The following is a 21574-nucleotide window of genomic DNA, read 5'->3' as shown; positions in this document are numbered from 1 at the left end:
ATTCCATGTTTACATGGAGCACTTTTATCCCAGATTCCTACAAAACAGACACACATTTCATCGCAAGCTTGATCATGGATCTGGCAACTATCATAACAGGTCCTACCTCATATACATTCATAATTGGATGCCTCTCTTTTGGCCTGAAAAATAGGTTCTCCTCCAGGCCCCATGAACAAAGCTTCAACCCTAGAAGTACTCTTATAATTTACCTTCCAATGAAAAGTACATTTTAAAAGAGCAATCCACCAATTTCGCTTGCTAAAGAAGTTCTAATGTTGCTAGTCTAATCTACGAAAATCTCACGAATCCTCACAGTGGTCATGTCTGCTTGGGTTACTGCAACATCTGTTAGAGGTTACACATAGGCTTCCCCCATTCAATAACTTCAAAGCCACACTTTCTATCCCCGTCTTCTCTCATCGACCACTCCCTAAAACGTGTGAAAGGGCACAGCACTTATAGACTGTTTAGACCATGTTCAAAATACTTACATGTTTTTTACAAAGCAGTTTGAACTGTGAGCACTTCAGAATCAGCCGCACAATAATTGAAAGTAAAACACACCATTCATTCCACCCTACCAGGTCACCATGAAACATGTTGTGGTCAATACACTTTGGGTGAAAACAATGTGTTTACAGCAGCAGTTACATGCATTTAGGACCCCAGTCCAAAGTGACACTTCTTACCTCTGTGAACTCTTCTATTTGCTGTTTGATGTGTAACAAGCGCTCCACCTCTTTGTGGATAGCAGGGAGCTCTGGATTTGCCACCAGAAACTCTTTGCACTGTCCATTCATGTCATCCTTCCAAAGAAAATCGTAACAGCTCAAATGGAAGACTTGGTTGTTGGCAGCAGGCCTCAGCTCTGAAAACAGTATTTAATGTACATGAACATTTTTTCAAATTAAAGACAACCTTAGTGACGTATCTGAAATAAAGAAGGTTTTATGTAAACAAAACTATACCATTATTATAAAGCACTCTAGGCGTCATTTAGAACATGGTGGCAACTTGAAACAAATATGGTAACGAAAATACTGAAAGAGAATAATCTGCATGATCATTTACAGTACTGGGGGAAAAACATTTAACATACAAAATAAATCAGAAAATTTGAAGTTGTTAACATATACCCCTAGTAACTTAATATCTCAAAATAAATCACCACTTACGAGCAACACCCAAACACAGGGGGCCCGATTCACAGAACTAACTTAAGACAAAATCCTAAACTCCCTACCATTTTGGTATTCACAGAAGGCACTTACTCATTTTGGCATTCACAGAAGGCACTTACTAATTTCGGTATTCACAGAAGTCATTTAGGAGTCCTAAAGTTATGAGTCCTAACTTTACTACTCCTAAACTGAGAGAAATCCTAACTTTAAGACTTTCGGTATCCACAGAAGGCATTTAGAAGTCCTAATGTTAGGAGTCCTAACTATACTACTCCTAAACTGAGAAAAATCCTAACTTTAACACTTTCGTAATTCACAGAAGGCATTGAGGAGTCCTAAAGTTAGAAGTCTTAACTTTACTACTCCTAAACTGAGAGAAATCCTAACTTTAAGGCTGTTGGTATTCACAGAAGGCATTTAGGAGTCCTAAAGTCAGGACTCCTAACTTTACTAGTCCAAAACTGAGAAAAATCCTAACTTTAGGACTTTCGGTATTCGCAGAAGGCATTTAGGAGTCCTAAAGTTAGGAGTCCACTGGGCTGCCTGGTTGCCCGATTATTGCAAAAATAATAAATTTCCGGAACCATGACGCAGTCCTTCGGGTTGCCAAGGAAAGGGGCGAGATCCAGCCCCAGGGTAACACTCTGTCTTTCTACCCTGACTACATCCTGGCTGTGCAGGCTAGCTGCCACGAATTCCTGCTCGCATAGCGTATTCTACAAAAACATGAAGTCTCCTATTCCTTGGTCTATCCGGCCAAGCTGCGGGTCAGACAAGGATCGAAAACTCTGGTCTTCCCGGATCCAAAGGGGGCCCTTGCCTTCGCCAAGCAGCTGGATCATACCCATCATACCACCCCAGCTAATTCACAGGACCCAGCTGCAGTTAACCTAAGCGAAAATGACTGAAAAGTATTCTTTAACTGCTCTTGGCTTACTGCCTTCATCTACATGGCTGTATAGCACTATGTTGGGCATCTTCATATTGCTTCCCCTTGTTTGCCTGATTGCTTGCTCCTTGCCGCCAGTGGACCGGGCTCACATGCTTTTCTTTTGATAGATTGCGATGTTTTCCTTAGTCTGCTGATAGTATCGGGTTGGCCACTCTGCATTTTCTGGCAGGGGTGGGTGGTTGCTCGACCTGTTTGGGGGTTGGTGTGGGTGGTGGGTGGGTGGGTTTTAATGGGTTTATGTGTCCTCCTTTTGAGACGCTTTTGTGGTCAATTGCAATTTTTCTATTTTCACTCTGCACAAATCATGTTTCCACACTTCATTTCATATGATGGGTTTGTTTGGGTTGGGTTGGGGGGACTTCTATGTTGCCTTGTCCTTTTCAGAGGTGTTACTGTTTGTACGTTCCTATTTCCTGAACTCCTTCAGTATGGATCGCATCACCACTACGCATGTTCACTGCACAACTTCTGTACAACGAACTTCGCCCTTCTTTATGCTGGTGCTCTCTGGTCTGGCACCGCCTGCCTTCCCTCTCTCGCCTACTCATGCTTCACCTCCCTTGCTCTATCATCCATATTTTCCAGCACTTGCTGGCTCCATTACATACCCCATGCGGCTGCTCCGCCCCCTCTCTCTCCAGGTTTCGTTGCCCCATCATGAAAACCAGCTTATGGCTACGGACTGTATTCGTTGCCTTGTGCCCCATTCTTCCTTATACTAACGCAGCATGACTGACACTATATGTTGGACCTGGAATATCCGCAGTCTTAATGACCACCACAAGGCTCAGCTTATTCACTCCCACCTACTGCAGCACAAAGTGGACATTTGCCTTTTACAAGAAACCCACCTGTTACCAGCGACTTCTGCTAGACTCCAGTCCCATTACTGGGGAGAATCGCACTCCTCTTTCTATTCCAACTTTTCCCGGGGAGTGTCCATTTTGATACGAAGGAGGCTTCTGCGGCACACAACTCAGGTACTCACTGACCCTGATGGACGGTACGTTATCTTGCATTGCTCCTTACTGTCCCAACCTTTGATGATTGTGGCTGTGTATGGCCCTAACATGATCGACCCTGATTTCTTCACGCATATATGACACCTTATCTCGTCTTTGTGTCCTGCAGCACTTCTCTGGGGGGGTGGATTTTAACGTAACACTTTCTGCAGTCCTGGACCGTTCAGGGCCCTACTCACCCCACCCACGCTCCACGGCTCTCCTTCATTCCATACTTGCCGACAACTCTCTGTATGATGCGTGGCGTCACATCTGGCCCGAGGCCCGTAAGGGAACTTGCGTCACCGGTGCCCATGGCTGCTGGTCCTGTATTGATCTTTCGATCACCTCCCCTGACATCCTCACCTTGCTAACCTCCGTTAACAATATGGCGCGCACTCTTTCTGACCACGCGCCAGTCCAGCTTAGTCTTCGCCTTCCTCACTTTCCGCGGCGCAACCCACCCCAGCTCTGAGTCTCTAGCTCGCCTGCGCGAAAAACATTCGGAATTTGCTGAGGAGGCCGATAGGTAACTCTCCTTCCTTGGCAGAGAGGCCAGGGCTCGCCGTTTTGGGGAGGGTGATCGGCCTGGCAAGAACCTGGCCAACCTCCTTCGCCCCCCCGTGCTGCATCGCATGTCATGGCACTTCGGGACGGCGGCCCAACTAGAACCACCTCCCCTGAGGAAATTAAGACACACTTTACAGATTATTACACGCACCTCTACACTGCAGGCTCCACCCCTTCACGTGAGGACTTCCACCAATATTTTGACGCACTTGTTTGGCTTGAAAACTATCATCGTAAATTTCTAGACGAGTCCTCCTCTAAAGAAGAAATACTTGCTGCTATTAATAGCTTGCCTGGTGACAAGGCCCCTGGATTAGAAGGCCTCCCTGCCTCGGTCTATAAGGCCTTTGCTCCACTTCTGGTGCCGCATTTGGCAGCCATGTACAACGACTCCTTCGAAAATGGTCTCCTCCCGCCATCACTCTGTGAGGCAATGATAACACTTTCACTTAATCCTGACAAACCTTCTGATAGTCACGATTCCTATCGCCCCCTCTCTTTAATTAATATGGACAATAACATTTTCGCAAAGTTATTAGCCTCTCGTCTTCTCCTTCTCATGCAACTCATCGCCCTCCCAGACCAGTCCGGTTTCATTCCTGGCCACGCCACATCCCACGACCTCCGGACTATATTCTCTGTCCTTCATCAGATTAATCCTAGCCTCCCTGCAGTAGCTGCTCTTCTCGATGTCACCTAGGCATTCGACACCCTGGAGTGGCCCTTTTATTCTTTCTTCTACCGCGCCTCGGCTTCAGCAACATCTTTGTTTGGAAAATGTTACTCCTCTATACCCACCCTTCCGCCCGCCTTCGGATCAATGGACAAATCTCCGAGTCCATTCCAATTGAACGTGGCACCCGACAGGGGTGCCCACTCTCTACTATGCTCTTCGCCATTGAGATGGAGCCTCTCGCTGCCAGACTCCGGCAACACCACACGCAGGCGGATCTCTACCCCGGAAACACGTTCGATTCTCTCCCTGCCGCCTCTGGTCCCATGGATACATTGCTTTTTTATCAGCTGCAGGCTATCTGTGGGGAGTTACATCTCACGTTCCCCTAACCTTCACCTTCGATGCCCTCTCTTGACTTTATATACTCTGTTAGACCTAGCATCCTTGGCGTGGGTCTCCTTACATTCTCTCCCCTGGGCCTCCCACATGTATGACCCATTTTTCAGGCTGGGCGCCTTCATGTTCCCAACAGTAGCCCGTGCTAGGCCACCCTAATGATAAACTAACCTCTGACTTCACAGATCCCCCCAGACCCTGGGGAGATATTAGGAACCCCAGAATAGCACCCCCGATCCCCAAGATTCATGAAGCATATTTGTAGGTAAGAACAGTAGAAAATCCCAGTTTAGAAACCACCCTTTTCCTAAGACCCTTGTCTCCTTAGCCACAACACCGTACTTCGGGCCATGGGAAACGTGGAGGCCGAACACACCAGGCCAGGTTGTCTCCCCCACCTGGGGGTAGTGGGCCTCTCCCAAGTGAGAAGGTTGGAGTAGTTTCGATCGCACCTCCTGCCTCCCACGAGGACGGCCCCACTCCCCGCTGGTCGTCTGGAAACCCTGCGGGGAGCCTTCAAAGGAACAAGGTGCGATCTGGCAGGAAGCCCCCAACGTCAGGACCGGGGCACCAGAGAACCCCCTGCCAGATCACAGGACTTCAAAGCCCTCTAGGACTATAATTAGAGGCCCCTTTCTGCTAGGGGGAACTTTTTCGTGAAACCAGAGAGCCCTGCTGACTTTATCGTGGCTCGTCCGACACGTACGTGAAGTACGTTTCATCCCCGGCAACCGGATAGCCCTGCTGACGTTGTCGCGGTATGACCCATCCTTAAGTACGCTTCGCTTTCCCGGGATCAAGCCCTACTGACTTTGTCACGGCTCAACTCACCCAAGGACGCTTCACTTGCCACCTCAAGCCCTGCTGATGTTGTCACGGCTCGACCCATCCGCAAGTACGCTTCGCTTTCCCCGGATCGAGCCCTGCTGACTTTGTCGCGGCTCAACTCACACCCAAGGACGCTTCACTTTCCCCGGATTAAGCCCAGCTGACGTTGTCGTGGCTGGAGCCGGATGCCTGGTATGTCTCGTACCCGCAGCAGCCCTTCAACGTGGCTCGAGGAGAGCGAGCAGGACGCTGGTACGTCACGTACCTGCAGCAGCCTTTCAACGCGGCTCGAGGAGAGCGAGCCGGACGCTGGCACGTCCCGTACCCGCACCACAGCAGCCTTTCAACGCGGCTCGAGGAGAGCGAGCCGGCGCTGATACGTCACGTACCCACAGCAGACTTTCAACGTGGCTCGAGGAGAACGAGCTGGACGCTGGTACGTCCTGTACCTGCATCACAGCAGCTTTTCAATGCAGCTCGAGGAGAGCGAGCCGGGCGCTGGTACGTCCCGTACCTGCATCGCAGCAGCTTTTCCACATGGCTCAAGGAAAGCAAGCCTAACGCCAGGTACGCCTCGTACCTTTCTCCGCAACCCCACAGCCACTCTTCACGGTTCCCCAGAACTGAACCGGACTGCTGTACGCCTCGTATCGATGGACTCAAGCCCACCTCCCGTTTTGACTGTGAGTACCTGAACTGCCACTGTGATTAGAACCCTGATCGAACTGTCCCTCACGGCAACGCGCATGGGGTTGCCTCTACCCCCGGCCTTATTGTAGTGTGTACCCCTTCCCCTTTCTGACCGGATGACAATTGTTATATAAAGAACCGCCTGTTGTTATAAATAACTGGTGTGGTGTCACTTTTGTGGTGTGGTGAGACCTTACTGTGCATAAACATAAATGCGGAACCCTCTCATCTGAGGACCAGACTAAAACGCTTGGCTAGAGGTATCTACCAGAGACCTCCAAATCTAACACTGGAAGCAACAGAAGTATCCGAACTAGCATTTATGGTTACTGTACAGTAAGTTACTGACATACTACCTAGCGAGGGCAGGCCCTAGCGTAGCTCTTAGGTTAAGTCTTTTTGCCTGACTAATTCCAGAACAGGTTGGAGGAGAGTCTCATCCCTGACAACCATGAGTCTTACTGGGTTTAACGTGAACCCAGCCTTTCAGGAAGACCAACTAGAAAGTTACGCCCATAGGGAGCTGAAACAATTCTGTAAAGATTTTAAAATTCCTACCACTGGACTAGGCACCAAGGAAGATTTCCAAAAGGCCCTGTGGGCCTGGATAGAGTCCAGGGCCCCTCCCCCCCATGTAGAAGGGAACGGCGTTGGGGATGGGCAGCAGGACGAACCCAGGGTCCCAGAGAGAGAGCAGTCTCCCCTGCGTGTAGCAGTGCGTCAGAGAGAGGCAATGCTGCTTGTCCTTGCGTGGCGTAGGGTGTCCATGTGTTGGGGTCGTAGACCGGCACCTAAGTTCGCCCAATGGCTTGAAGATGCTTCTAGATGCCAGACCCTACTATCTGAATTCTGGGATCTTATGCCTGCAAGATCTCGCCAACCCGACATATGAGGCCCTCTAGTGACATACCTTCATATCTGACCACATCGGAGCCAGAATGCCTCTCCTGTGCTCCCCGACGGCACTCTGTCATCGGCGGCCGCCGGTGTTGGTCAGTACCTGCTTCCTTCCCTGTCCCCATCTCTCCCCTGCCGGGCCTGCTCCTTCCCCTACAGTACTGTCACTACATCCTGCAGCTATGTATTGATCAATGGTGCTATTGCAGTGTTGTACAAGATAATGCCAATTTCTGATTGTTTTTTCCTTTTTTCGATGTACTCCGCACATGACCTAATATGAACGATTCGATGCAAAATTGTGTTTTGGTAATGGCAATTTGTCAATAAAGGTTTTGAAATTTTTTTTTTTTGGTGTTCACCTCTGAAGGCAGACTTTACACAACTCTGCATAGGAAGCCCACAGCAACACACACACAGTAACACAATGAATACGCCAAAGAAAGACTCCACACAGGGTTAGAAAATTAGACAATTTTATGAGTAAAATAAGACCAGAATGACAGAAATTCAATAAGTAGAACCAGATTTATTCGTTTTAAAGAGTAAATTAAAATATAGGGGCTGATTACGATGGCGGAGAGACCACCACTGACAGGCTGTCGGTGGCGGTCTTACCGCCTTAGCAACCACCTTGACCGCCACATTAGGATGGCAGACGGTGTGATGGCAGACGGAAACACCTATGGTGCCCCCCTAAATGTCTCTGCACCATGTGGCAGGTACCGCAAGGTGCCTGCCACGTAGTGCAGGGATACGTCAAGTGATCCCTTTTTATATTATGGTGTGTGCTGCAGGCAGCAGCACAGGCCGCAATAAAAAAATAGGTATTGCGACCGCCATGGTGGCAGTCGCATCATAAGGCATATGTAGGGACCGTCGACAGTCTGTCAGGCGGTCCCGATTTAGGATACAACCGCTCGCCATCATAATCAGCCCCTTAGTGCTTGGAGTAATAAAGTGCCAACCGGGGACATCTGGTCGCGCTTGACCAGGAGAAAGCCAAAGTTCAGGCCAACAGCAATGGAGTGCAGGTCGGATACAGGGACCACCCTTGGCCCACTGAGGATGTGCCTTGGATAGAGGATGCGCCGATATCAAAGACCAATTGCAAGGAGCAGAGGAGGAAATGCTTCGATTCTCCTGGGTCAGCACAGAAAACTCACTTCCAAGGGCCCAGGTCCCAGGTTGGCATCACTTGGCAGGTTGGGATCATAGGGCCCGATTCACAGAACTAACTTAAGACAAAATCCTAAACTTACTACTTTTGGTATTCACAGAAGTTAGGATTTTGTCTTAAGTTTGTCTTAAGTTTGTCTTAAGACAAAATCCTAACTTCTGTGAATACCAAAAGTAGTAAGTTTAGGATTTTGTCTTAAGTTAGTTCTGTGAATCGGGCCCATAGAGCCCAGGGTCTGTTGCAGGGTTGCAGGAAGTCTTTGATGTCCCTGAGACTTCAGAACAGGGGGCAAGCCCTTGGAGTCACTCTGGGTTCAAGAGAGATTTTCCTCATCAGGGCAGAGGGCAGCAGAGCAGAAAAGCAGTTCTTTTAAAGCAGCAATCCAGCAGAGTGGCAGTGCTCATAGCAGCACAGCAGTCCTTCCTCACCAGCACAGGTCCAGTAATGTCTGACATGGAGGGGTCAGAGACCCAGTACTTATACCCAGATGAGTCTTTGAAGTGGGGTGATGTCCAAGAAGGGTATTTGAAGTGCACAGAAGTACTTTCTTAACAGCCTTGGCTTCAGACTATCAGTAGGGAGTACTCAGCCCTTTGTGTGGAGACAGGACACTGAATACTCAGGTACAAGAGGCAGCTCCTCTCTTCCTTCCTGCCCAGGACGGACCAATCAGAATGCAGATGAGTACTCAGACACACCTAACCTACCTGTGTTTGTGACTATTTAGAGTGAAGGCACAATGTGAAGCTATCACCCACCGCATGATGTGTATGAAAGACAGGTTGTAGGGACACAGAGCAGAAAAATGCCCACTTTCTAAACGTTTCTATCTTAGTGGAGAGTGATCCAGTTTGGGGCATTTCTAAAATAGTAATGTTAAATCCAACTTTACTAGTAAAGAGGATTTATCATTAGCTTTTCATACATATAAAACATGACACAGTTGCTCCTTTCTAATCAAGAATTACAGCTTAAAAGTATATTAAAGAATTCCCATTGTTAACTTACGAGAAAAGTAGGCCTCATAGAAGTGAAAAACAAATGTAGGTTTCTTTAACTACCAGGACATGCACAACTTAATAGTTTGTGTCCTACCTTTTACCTACACAGCATACTGCCCTATGGGCTACCTAGGGCCTACCCTAGGAGTGATGTATGTGTAATAAAAGGCTTAATCATTGCTATGAGGTCTTGGTTTGGACAAGCGCTTGTCAGGAGGGGTAAAGTGCTCAGGGTCATAAGGTAACAAAAATAATTCAGCTAAAAGAGGAGGAAGGGTGGGGGGCGCGTGACCAGCCAGCTATCATGACGAACGCGTTCTGATACGACCCCTAATTATCCTGGCATTTACCTTATCGAGGTGTCTCCTGTGATTGCAGCCGGCCTGAGCTGTTTGGGAATGCAGCGGGGAATCTGTGGAGCCCGGTGGTTATCGCCTGGAGGGCGCAGAAGAGGGAGCAGCGGTCTGGCTGGAGCGGAGCGGCGCCAGTGGCGAAAGGCATGAAAAGTGCTCCAGGACCCAACAGCTGGCAGCGGGCCTGCGGCAGCGCTAGGGCATCGCTACAGACGCTGCGATCTGCCCCTGGGCTGCCTTGGAGGTCCATGACGCCCCGGAAAGATTTATTGGGTGCGGTGCAAGTGTGGACTGGCGGACCCTGTAACCACCGGCCACCCGCGAGGAGAAGCGCGGCCCGGGGTGGGAGACAGACGCGCGTGGGAAGCGGAGCACCAGCGAAGAGGCCCTGCCGTGCAGCTTAAAGACAGCACTGGAGGACCCGGAGGCTGGAAGGCGGCGGAACAGTGGAGACCGGCGTAGCAGGTACTGAACCGGTGCAGTGAGCCCGGTGCTCGCGGGGGGCGGTCGTCCCCAGAACTCGCAAAAGGGGGCTGAGGACCGTGCCCTGCACCGCCTGAGCACGGAGGCCCGATAAGACCTAGGGATCCCATCTCACCGGCCATAGTGACTGACTGCCTTTGAAGGTGAGGAGTGAGGCCTGGGGCGGAAGGGAAGCTGTGACGGTATAGAGATATTAAGGGAGGCGGTCTGACCTGCGGACCGTGAAAACTAACGCGGCCGACTGCTGTTCCTGCCCCTGCCTGCTGGTGAGATGGAATGACTTGGGTGTCAAGTGAAGTGCAGGCAGCGGAAGAGAGCCAGGGGGGGGCCCCGGAGACATCAGCTGTCCCTGCGATCAGTGCCCACAGAGCCAACACGCCCAGGTAGGGCTCGAGCCCTGAACAGGATAGTTGTGGAGTTGAGGCCTAGGAGGGACTGTTAAACAAGGTGGGTCCCTGAGGCTGGCGCTGCCCTGAGACCTGTGGGGCTGACTTGATTGGCAGACAGTGCAGCGGCACCGTAGTGTGAGACCCGGCATGAGATCCCTACATAGTGAAGGCCCACAGGTCGTGCGAGTGTGGAGCAAGGCGCAGGGGGGGCCCCATTTGCCTGTCTAAGAGTGAGCGGGGAACCTCCGGCGTGGGGCCTGTGAAACTATTGTGCCTGGAAACCTCTGAAGGCGCCGGGAGAAAGCCCTTTTGCAGGGTCTGCGAAGTTACAACCTGCCGCCCCGGGATTTGGGTGCCGTCTTGGGAGCGGCGCCATTTTGTATGGGACTGAGGCAGAGGTGGTGTGCCCCAGGAGTTGGAGGTGCACTGAGCGTAGGGGGGGCGTTGAGTGGCCAGGAGCGTCATAGGTGTGCTACGCCTGTCCCGCAGTGGAGCTTCAACGGTTACTGGTTGAAGGTGCCTGGTGGAGCCGAGTCTGGCATAGAAAACTCAGGCATACTCTTGTGCTTTACAGGGAAGGTGCACTGCAGGCTTAACAAACACCAGAGCCGGTGGGTAATACGGGGTGGTTGGGTCCCTGACAGAGACTGCGAACAACCCGGAGGGGGCTCCCCTTTGCCGTCAGCGCTGCCGCGGGACAGCCACGACATACCTCCTTCTCGGTGCGGCGGACAGGGAGGGGCCTAGTCTCCGGCGGCTTGTAGCTGGCCAAGCTCGCCCTAATCATCAACCGCCTGCGGATGCCAACGGCGCAGCAACTAGTAACGGGCAGGCTGCGGGACAAAGCACAAAATGGGCAGCCGAGAGCTGATAGTTTGGGACATTCGCTGGGGCGCTAGATTGGAAGCATAGAGCCCAAGGCGGCGACTCTTGCGGCCAAAATGGACAACGTGCTGGCAGCGGTGGAAAGGTGTCACGTTCTAATCTAGGACCCCGATCAATACTGTGACCTTATGCCCCTATACGGCTATAATCCCTTTGTACCCCTATATTGGCATAACCGATCAAATGCAATATTCAGAAACTCGTCTCTGGCCTCACACGATCAGAGCCACATTTCAGAATCACTTCCTCTGTAGCTTCTTCTGCAGCTCATGAGAGCAAATGACACAGCAGAAGCCACTATCTAAGATTCCTAGATTACACTCCGAGTTCTTCAACAAGATAAAAACTCAGCAACCTGGGAAAGCCCCGCTTGCTATGTTTTGATTAGTAATAGAACTCTAATTAGCACTGAGAGACGATCACTTCCTAGTGACATCTTTATTGACGTCTTATGTCCAAAAACTTACGTCAAACAAGGCACCTTTCAGGTATAAATATTACCAACGTTGCCTTAAGCAAAGGCTGAAGCTGAAGCTATCGCTGCTACGCTGATACTGATGTTATCGCTGCCTTAACGACATCAGCGAGCGATGGTGTGGTGCACATAGGAGCAGAACAGCTGTCCCCTTCAGAGCTCAGCAGATGCAAGCTGCCCGCGGACGCTGCCCCTCCTCCTCTTCCTCGACGCGCTGAGAGAGACGCTGTCTTTTCTCCTGCCGAGAAATCCAGCTCCGGCATTTCCAGCCTACTCTTGCGAGTGACTGGGATATCGAGTCCTGGAAGGAGATACAAGACCTCCAACATTCTATTCCAGAGGTATGGTGTTGACTAAACCCTTAGAGAGAATTCTTGAAGCAAACCTTGGCAAAACCAACTTAACTTAAACTGCTACTTACTTACTCCCTCCCAAGTATTAGGCTTAGGTCAGGTACACTGGGGTAGGCGTAGTTAGAAGCACCAGTTGAGTACGTTAGCCTAATGTATATGTGAATGGATATACGTTTTATTCATTTTAAACCATTGTATGGCTAAGAAACCATATCAATGCTTTTACAGTATTATTTCGCAATCCTCATTTTACTGTACGCACTTTTTATAATACCTAGTCTTGCAATTGTGGCAATTCATTTCTCTTGTACAAGAAGAAAGACCGTTCAATAAATAATAACCTTTTATTGAAAACGCCCGTCTCTCTATTCTCTGCATATTGGTGAAAGTAATCTGCACAAAACTGACTGAGTAAAATAACTGTCTATTGTTTCACACGACTCTAGAGATTGACTCTTATTCTAAGGAGCAAAGTTGTCATGTTTATGCGGTTGTTGGAAAACTGAATCTCTTCTTGTCTGTACCAAGGAAGCTGATCACTTCCTATTCAGTCAAGAAAGTTTCCAGTGACCTCTGAGCTAGTTGGTAACAAACCCAATTAAGTTTAGCATAGTCAGTGGAGACCTGGAAGATCCGCACTTCTACGTCCATACTACTGTTTATGGTATTCCAATGCGCAGGGCCTATTGGGAAAATAGGAACTACACTACATGGCGCCCAACGTTTGGTAAGGCGATAAACTAACGCAAGACGTTAGAGTAACTCAGTCGTGCATTTTTCACACAGACCCCTTTCTCCCGTAAATACTCCAATAGACGTCAGGAGTGGGTGAAAGGCTAAAATCCGCCCGACCGTAGTAGGAAGAGATTCCTATGTAAAGCTCTGGTTTATTCAACGTTGAAGGATACAGTGTTCCAAAATATTGTGCACCTAATCTTTGTCTCCTTGGAGACCTGCTCTGCAAAACCTGCATTTATAAAATGTCAGTAGAAAACAACGGAACTGATGCCGCAGTAGATGCGACTCAGCAGGGTCCCGACGGGACTACTGAACCGGGTGCAATAATCATCCCGGCACATTTAAGAAAATCTATAACGTTAAAACTTATAGAAAATGGACTGACCACACAAGGTGGCACAGTCGTCTTCGTGATAGAGGCACACGAATATCGGCAGACAGAGGTATTCTATTCATGGATAACATTTCCAGCGGCACACACAGCAACACATGAGTTCCACTATTACAAAAAAGGGGATCCACCGGATCCTTTCGAGAAGATTGAAATCCCATTAAAATTCCAAGAGCACCTGCTCTGGTTTAAAGGCGCCCTAAAACATAATGATCATATTACCAGGCTCGGTCCACTAGGTAGACCAGGAGCAACGTGGCCGGTTCTAGCCAGCTACACACCACATCCAGACATTGCAAAAATGTCAAAAGAAGAACTTTTAGCACAGCTAAAAACATTAATCAAAATACATAGACAATTAGTCCAATATGTAATGCGGACTGCAACAGTCCAAACAGCTGTTAATACACCACAGCTGACCCCTCATCAAGGGGAACACAAATAAAATTACACCACAGAACATACAATCATGTCTTGGTAAAACACCCATAAAACGGGAACAAATTCCTTTCTGGTTAGTGCAGAAAATTACTCAAATAGAGGCAGTATTTCCGAATACTACCCCTATTGAGAAACACAGAATTTTGACCATCTGCCTTCCAATGGGGGTCGCAACACACGTGGAGGACTGTGACACTTGGGGTACAGTCTTTGCTTCCATTTACACAAAAACACATGGTGTTCCGTCAATGGCGGTAATACCAGAAGTGCTAAAACAGATTCAGAATGAATACGGTCCAGAACCTGCTTTAACTCTTGGTATGAAATTACTGAAAGACTTCAAGCAGGTCTCGGCTATATTACTAGCCAATATAAAAGGAGAAGCAGCATCTGTGGCGATCCGCCAGAAGTTGAAAGAAACAGATATAACAGATCAACCAATTGAGCTTGCCGGAATTATAGAAAAATGTTATGAAGAACTAGGTAGAGACAGCTTGGGTGGGAAACCAGTAAAGCCCCAACTGCTTGAAAATCCTGAAAAATTATTTATTAAAAATAATTCAAACACTCCTAAAAAGAGCTGGGATGGAAATAAACAATCCACTCCCAAGGAAAAAGTTTTCCAGTCCAGAGGAAGGTCTCCTCGACGGAGGGAAAGAACTCCGACTCGAGAACACCAGTCTCCCCAGAGGGAGCCCTCTGAGAAAAGATATAACCTTAGAAATAGGGATAATTTGAAGAAACCTGATAGATATCAAAGTATTGATACACGTCCCTCTCGATCTTTTTCGCAGAAATCGGAAAGAAGAGGACGGTCAGACCCAGGAGAGCACACCAAGTCCAAAGACAAGGAACCTGCTCAAAGTAAAAAGTTACAATTTCCAAAAAAGAAGGTAGCCAGTATTAGAGTAATCGAACATGCCGAGAATACTGAGGACACAGTTGAAAAACGGGGAGTGGGCACAGACAATGCTAGACAGTGCAGCAGAAATCAGTATAGCTCGCAAGATCATGATGAGTCATCTGGAGACAGTGGACACGAATGAATACATTCTGGTTGAAACAGCCGACACCAGAGTTAGCGAGCCCCATAAGATATACGAAATAACATTGCATATAGAGGGTGATAAGACTAGGAAAATAAGGGGTCTATTTGGGGATAAACTCTCAAAAGGCTATGACATTCTGTTAGCTGAAAAAGATTGGCCCCCAGAGTTTGTCAGGGAGTGCCATCGTGGCGAAGAAATGATTATGCCTGCCTTCTCGAATCACATTCCGATTCACAAAAAATATACATATGCAAGGAAATGGGCAGTAGCCCAGGCACCAGCATTATATAAAAATCATGCAGGATGGGATGAGTACTCTCCTCCTCACAAAATCCAGTTAAAAAGTCAACCGACTGCACAAAGGCAGTATCCCATTAAGCAAGAAGCTAAAAAACAAGTCAGGGAGATTTTAGATCAACTTGAATATCAGGGGGTGATTGAAACATGCACCTCTCAAATGAACAATCCTTTGTTTCCTGTCTCCAAACCAGACAATTCATATCGTCTAGTTTTGGACTACAGACACCTTAACGCATGTTGCAAAACATTTGCAGTACAAAATTCGCATAGTGCTGCACTAATGAACAACATAGTTAGGAAAAAATATAAAACGACATTAGACATATCTAATGGTTTCTTTTGTCAAAACATTGCTCCAGAAAGCAGATACTTGATCGCTTTCTCAGTAATGGGGTCACAGAAAAATTTCTGTAGGCTCCCACAGGGATTCAAGAACAGCCCAGGACTATTCTCAGCCAGAGTAACAGAGTTACTACAAATGTATGATGATGAGGCATTATCTTATGTAGATGATATCTATCTCACAGATGACGACTTGGTGACTCAGTTGAAAAGAGTGAACACCATTATACTTGGGTTCGCAGCAGAGGGTTACAAATTCAACTTTAAAAAGTCTCGAATTGCCCATCTGACAGTTTTATTTTTAGGATACGAATTGTCAAGTGAAGGAAAAAGCCTAGCGGACAACTTCTTAGAGAATTGCGCTGTACTCCAAGCACCAAAAACGCTGAAGAACTTACAATCGATTCTAGGCTTCCTGAATTTCGGTAGAACTTACATTCTAAATTACGCGGAGAGGGTTAAACCTCTCTACGAACTAATTAAACCTGATTTTAAACCAATCACCTGGACTCAAAAACACACAGAAATTTTGAGATCACTGCAAACAGACATGTTAGCAAAAACAAAATTAGATACACGTGACAACACACACGATCTTGTAATCCGAGTCATCCCAGGAAGATGCGGATTCACGTACCTGACCTCTAATGAGGGAGAAAAGGTACCAATTTCAATTAAATCTCACTTGTACACACAAGCAGAAAAAACATTCAGTCTCACAGAAAATACTGTGAAAGCAGTAGGAACTGCATTAGCGAATGAACGAGAACTAGCACACGGCAAAAGGATTAATATCTTCACAGCAGAATCTGCCTTCGAGGCGCTATTCAGCCCAGTAAATCTGCCTACAGTGTCACTGGATCCAAAATGGAAACAGTGTATAGATTCTCTTGGAGCGGAAGATGTGAAATACTATTTCGCCCCGCAATTAAAAAAACTGAATGATTTAGAATATGAAGAAGAATATCCTCTGCCAATCGTAATTCTGCCTCTCTCACAGTACGCCTGTATAATCTATACAGATAGATTTGTACAGCATTTCAACGTAGAGAACAAATCCTACGACGCAGCATACGCGATTGTTAAAGGTCGCTGGCTGTGTGGTAAATTCAGACCGAAAATAACAAAAACTGAATCAGTTAGATACTGTTCGGCTCAGAGAGCTGAAATCAGATGTTTAAAGATGGCGCTTGAAAATGCAGAACGTGAATTCCCGACACTAATCGTGTGCAATTTGCATTTTTGCGTCAACTCTTACAATAATAAGTTGCAGAGCTGGATTGAAAACGATTACAAAGATGACACAGGCGCCACAATAAAGCATAAAATGCTTTAGAAACAGGTAGCTCTTTTACAGAAAGAACTACAAAAGACTCACGTGATACACACTATGAGTCATCAACGTGATGGCGTTCACGTTGCAGGGAATTCATTGGCTAATACAGCCACAGCGGAAGCAACTAAACCGGCTTCCGTAGCCACAAGAAAGCGTTCAGAAAAATACATTGACGGGGAAACCATGCTGGCAGTAAAAACGTCCGTAAAAGGCGACTGTGCAGCACTGCCCGTGAACTATCCACTCAATTATGCATACGTAATTGATGCAAACTCCGTTCCTTTTGCTCGAATCCCTGGAGTGGGGGATAGAGTGATTCCAAACATGAACAGGAGAAAATTATTAATAGCAGACGCACACATGGGTGAAGGTCCAAGACACATACAGATGAGGGAATCTCTGAAAGAATTACAATCAGTGTACTGGTGGCTAGGAATGAGCCTACACTACTACAAATATGTAAAGAACTGCCCGGACTGCGACAGAGATCGCAGCAATGAGTCAAGCGCATTAATGCCATGGTAGGCATAATGCTGTCTACATGCCATCCAGCGTCCTATTAAACATTTAGGCTAAACACACTTAAAAAATGTGGCCCCATCGCTCGGCTAAAAGGCGCCCTAAAACATAATGATCATATTACCAGGCTCGGTCCACTAGGTAGACCAGGAGCAACGTGGCCGGTTCTAGCCAGCTACACACCACATCCAGACATTGCAAAAATGTCAAAAGAAGAACTTTTAGCACAGCTAAAAACATTAATCAAAATACATAGACAATTAGTCCAATATGTAATGCGGACTGCAACAGTCCAAACAGCTGTTAATACACCACAGCTGACCCCTCATCAAGGGGAACACAAATAAAATTACACCACAGAACATACAATCATGTCTTGGTAAAACACCCATAAAACGGGAACAAATTCCTTTCTGGTTAGTGCAGAAAATTACTCAAATAGAGGCAGTATTTCCGAATACTACCCCTATTGAGAAACACAGAATTTTGACCATCTGCCTTCCAATGGGGGTCGCAACACACGTGGAGGACTGTGACACTTGGGGTACAGTCTTTGCTTCCATTTACACAAAAACACATGGTGTTCCGTCAATGGCGGTAATACCAGAAGTGCTAAAACAGATTCAGAATGAATACGGTCCAGAACCTGCTTTAACTCTTGGTATGAAATTACTGAAAGACTTCAAGCAGGTCTCGGCTATATTACTAGCCAATATAAAAGGAGAAGCAGCATCTGTGGCGATCCGCCAGAAGTTGAAAGAAACCGATATAACAGATCAACCAATTGAGCTTGCCGGAATTATAGAAAAATGTTATGAAGAACTAGGTAGAGACAGCTTGGGTGGGAAACCAGTAAAGCCCCAACTGCTTGAAAATCCTGAAAAATTATTTATTAAAAATAATTCAAACACTCCTAAAAAGAGCTGGGATGGAAATAAACAATCCACTCCCAAGGAAAAAGTTTTCCAGTCCAGAGGAAGGTCTCCTCGACGGAGGGAAAGAACTCCGACTCGAGAACACCAGTCTCCCCAGAGGGAGCCCTCTGAGAAAAGATATAACCTTAGAAATAGGGATAATTTGAAGAAACCTGATAGATATCAAAGTATTGATACACGTCCCTCTCGATCTTTTTCGCAGAAATCGGAAAGAAGAGGACGGTCAGACCCAGGAGAGCACACCAAGTCCAAAGACAAGGAACCTGCTCAAAGTAAAAAGTTACAATTTCCAAAAAAGAAGGTAGCCAGTATTAGAGTAATCGAACATGCCGAGAATACTGAGGACACAGTTGAAAAACGGGGAGTGGGCACAGACAATGCTAGACAGTGCAGCAGAAATCAGTATAGCTCGCAAGATCATGATGAGTCATCTGGAGACAGTGGACACGAATGAATACATTCTGGTTGAAACAGCCGACACCAGAGTTAGCGAGCCCCATAAGATATACGAAATAACATTGCATATAGAGGGTGATAAGACTAGGAAAATAAGGGGTCTAAAGGTCGCTGGCTGTGTGGTAAATTCAGACCGAAAATAACAAAAACTGAATCAGTTAGATACTGTTCGGCTCAGAGAGCTGAAATCAGATGTTTAAAGATGGCGCTTGAAAATGCAGAACGTGAATTCCCGACACTAATCGTGTGCAATTTGCATTTTTGCGTCAACTCTTACAATAATAAGTTGCAGAGCTGGATTGAAAACGATTACAAAGATGACACAGGCGCCACAATAAAGCATAAAATGCTTTGGAAACAGGTAGCTCTTTTACAGAAAGAACTACAAAAGACTCACGTGATACACACTATGAGTCATCAACGTGATGGCGTTCACGTTGCAGGGAATTCATTGGCTAATACAGCCACAGCGGAAGCAACTAAACCGGCTTCCGTAGCCACAAGAAAGCGTTCAGAAAAATACATTGACGGGGAAACCATGCTGGCAGTAAAAACGTCCGTAAAAGGCGACTGTGCAGCACTGCCCGTGAACTATCCACTCAATTATGCATACGTAATTGATGCAAACTCCGTTCCTTTTGCTCGAATCCCTGGAGTGGGGGATAGAGTGATTCCAAACATGAACAGGAGAAAATTATTAATAGCAGACGCACACATGGGTGAAGGTCCAAGACACATACAGATGAGGGAATCTCTGAAAGAATTACAATCAGTGTACTGGTGGCTAGGAATGAGCCTACACCACTACAAATATGTAAAGAACTGCCCGGACTGCGACAGAGATCGCAGCAATGAGTCAAGCGCATTAATGCCATGGTAGGCATAATGCTGTCTACATGCCATCCAGCGTCCTATTAAACATTTAGGCTAAACACACTTAATAAATGTGGCCCCATCGCTCGGCTGACGCCAGAACGGTTATAAAAGATCTGCGAGTCTTTATCGGCACATACGCAATTGCCATGTTCCATTCTGACCAGGGTCCTGCTTTCAGCTCTCGAGCTTATAAGGAGGCCATGGCCAGCATGGGCGTTGGATTGCGGTATTCTTGTCCGTCACACCCCGAAGGGAACAGTGTGGTAGAAAGAAAAAACCGGGACATAAAGCAATCTATAACAGCGAAGGTATTAGGTTCAGGTGCTGGGTGCTGGGTGGGTCAAACGTTTATTAAGTGTCCAGTTAAGTCTAAACAACTTGCCAAGAAATTCTCTAAAAGGTTTCAGCCCATACGAACTATTGTTCGGAACTAGAATGCGAATTCAGGACTTAGATAGTCAGGTATCAGTGGTACAAGATAAGAAAATAGACTTTGACATCAAAGATCGTTTGGCTGTTTTACAGGACTTGAATGAAACAAGAAACTCCTTAAGCAACATAAAGTTAAAGCAACAGCCAGCTACCACTGACGAGGCACCACCAGCCCCAGCAAGGCCTGTCTGGATTCCAAAGATTGGGGATCTAGTCAGAGAAAAAATAGCGGTGAAGAAGGAATTTGGGCCTTCTTACAGAAAAGCAGTACCTGTCTTAGCAATCAACGGAACAAGATCAGTAGTACTACCGCCCCTTGCTGGTAAAAAGGAGAACAGAGTTGTATAAATCGACCTGGTAAAACCACAAGCATGTGGCCTATAATCAACAGTAGGCCCAGTGGACTCCCGAGAAACAACAGAATACCCAAACTTGCAACAATCCAAGAGGTTCAAACTGAAAGACTAATCACATTTTATCAGCCTGCAGTGCACAGAGAGGGACTATGCAATAATGCCATGGAACTCGTGCCTCTTGAGACGCAGATTGAAACAGTTCGTCAAGAAACACCAGTCTACAATGATGTGGCATCAGAATGTGCTACCAAAAGACAAATTGAAAGAACAATCCCAACAATTGACAGAACTGCCTCTGGCTACTTCATCAACTTCGATAACTTTTCTGAGGATCAAAGCAACCCTGAAGTAACGCCAGAAACAAAAAAGACTTTTAAAGAAAAAGCAACGGAACTCTTTCAACAAATCAAAGGAGTATATCTGGATGCACCATTGATTGAGCATTGGATTATTTCAGGGGTATTTATACTCCTACTAAGCCTAATTTTAGTTTTAATTTTAGGAAAGTTTATTACAATACAATGGACACAGCAAGTCAGAACATCAACTTAGTCCTCAAACCACACAGATCATCCCACGTGAAGAAAAGAGAACTGTCAACAGTAAATGTCACAGCCATTCCAATACCCGGCGGAGTAGTATGGGAGAAAACTGACTATGAAATATATGGTCCGATGGAAATCCTGAAGTATCCTCATCAATTCAAGGTTTCCTTAAGTGACTTTGTAAAACCTAGTACATTCTCTGATGATTGGGACTTTGAAAGTATTAATAATATGATGTCTGATTTAGTAATGTCAGCTAGATTCACAGAACATGATTATTTACAAGGTTCGTCTAGTTATGAACAGATGTTCTGCTACACACACAATGGTGACCATTACTTGCATAAATCTGCACAACCTAGAAATGTTTTAAAGTATAACTAATGGGAACATTGTGGTACACCACCTAAAAGCAGTTCTAAAACATTCTATGAGAAATTCAAGTACTTCTCAGGGTTTAACACCAGTGATGCAGAAACGTTTTATTATAAACTGTTAGATAAAACAGGGTTGAAAACAATGCTGACAAATACTAAATTGATATA

The 21574-nt window shown here is 46.6% G+C and overlaps 1 protein-coding gene across 1 annotated transcript in view; it reads right to left on the bottom strand.

Moving 5' to 3' along the window:
- The window catches only part of LOC147707531 (dynein axonemal heavy chain 5-like), a 1425553-nt gene that overhangs the window by 1025470 nt on the left and 378509 nt on the right, over nt 1–21574 (bottom strand). The window contains exon 22 of the mRNA XM_086925656.1: nt 693–871. Coding sequence (XP_086781782.1) covers nt 693–871 — 179 coding nt within the window. The remainder of the gene's footprint in view (nt 1–692; nt 872–21574) is intronic.

Source organism: Lissotriton vulgaris, chromosome 6 (assembly GCF_964263255.1).
Source record: "Lissotriton vulgaris chromosome 6, aLisVul1.2, whole genome shotgun sequence".
Taxonomy (NCBI): Eukaryota; Metazoa; Chordata; class Amphibia; order Caudata; family Salamandridae; genus Lissotriton; species Lissotriton vulgaris.
The sequence above is the reverse complement of the archived record's forward strand: the minus strand, read 5'-3'. Positions and strand labels throughout refer to the sequence as shown.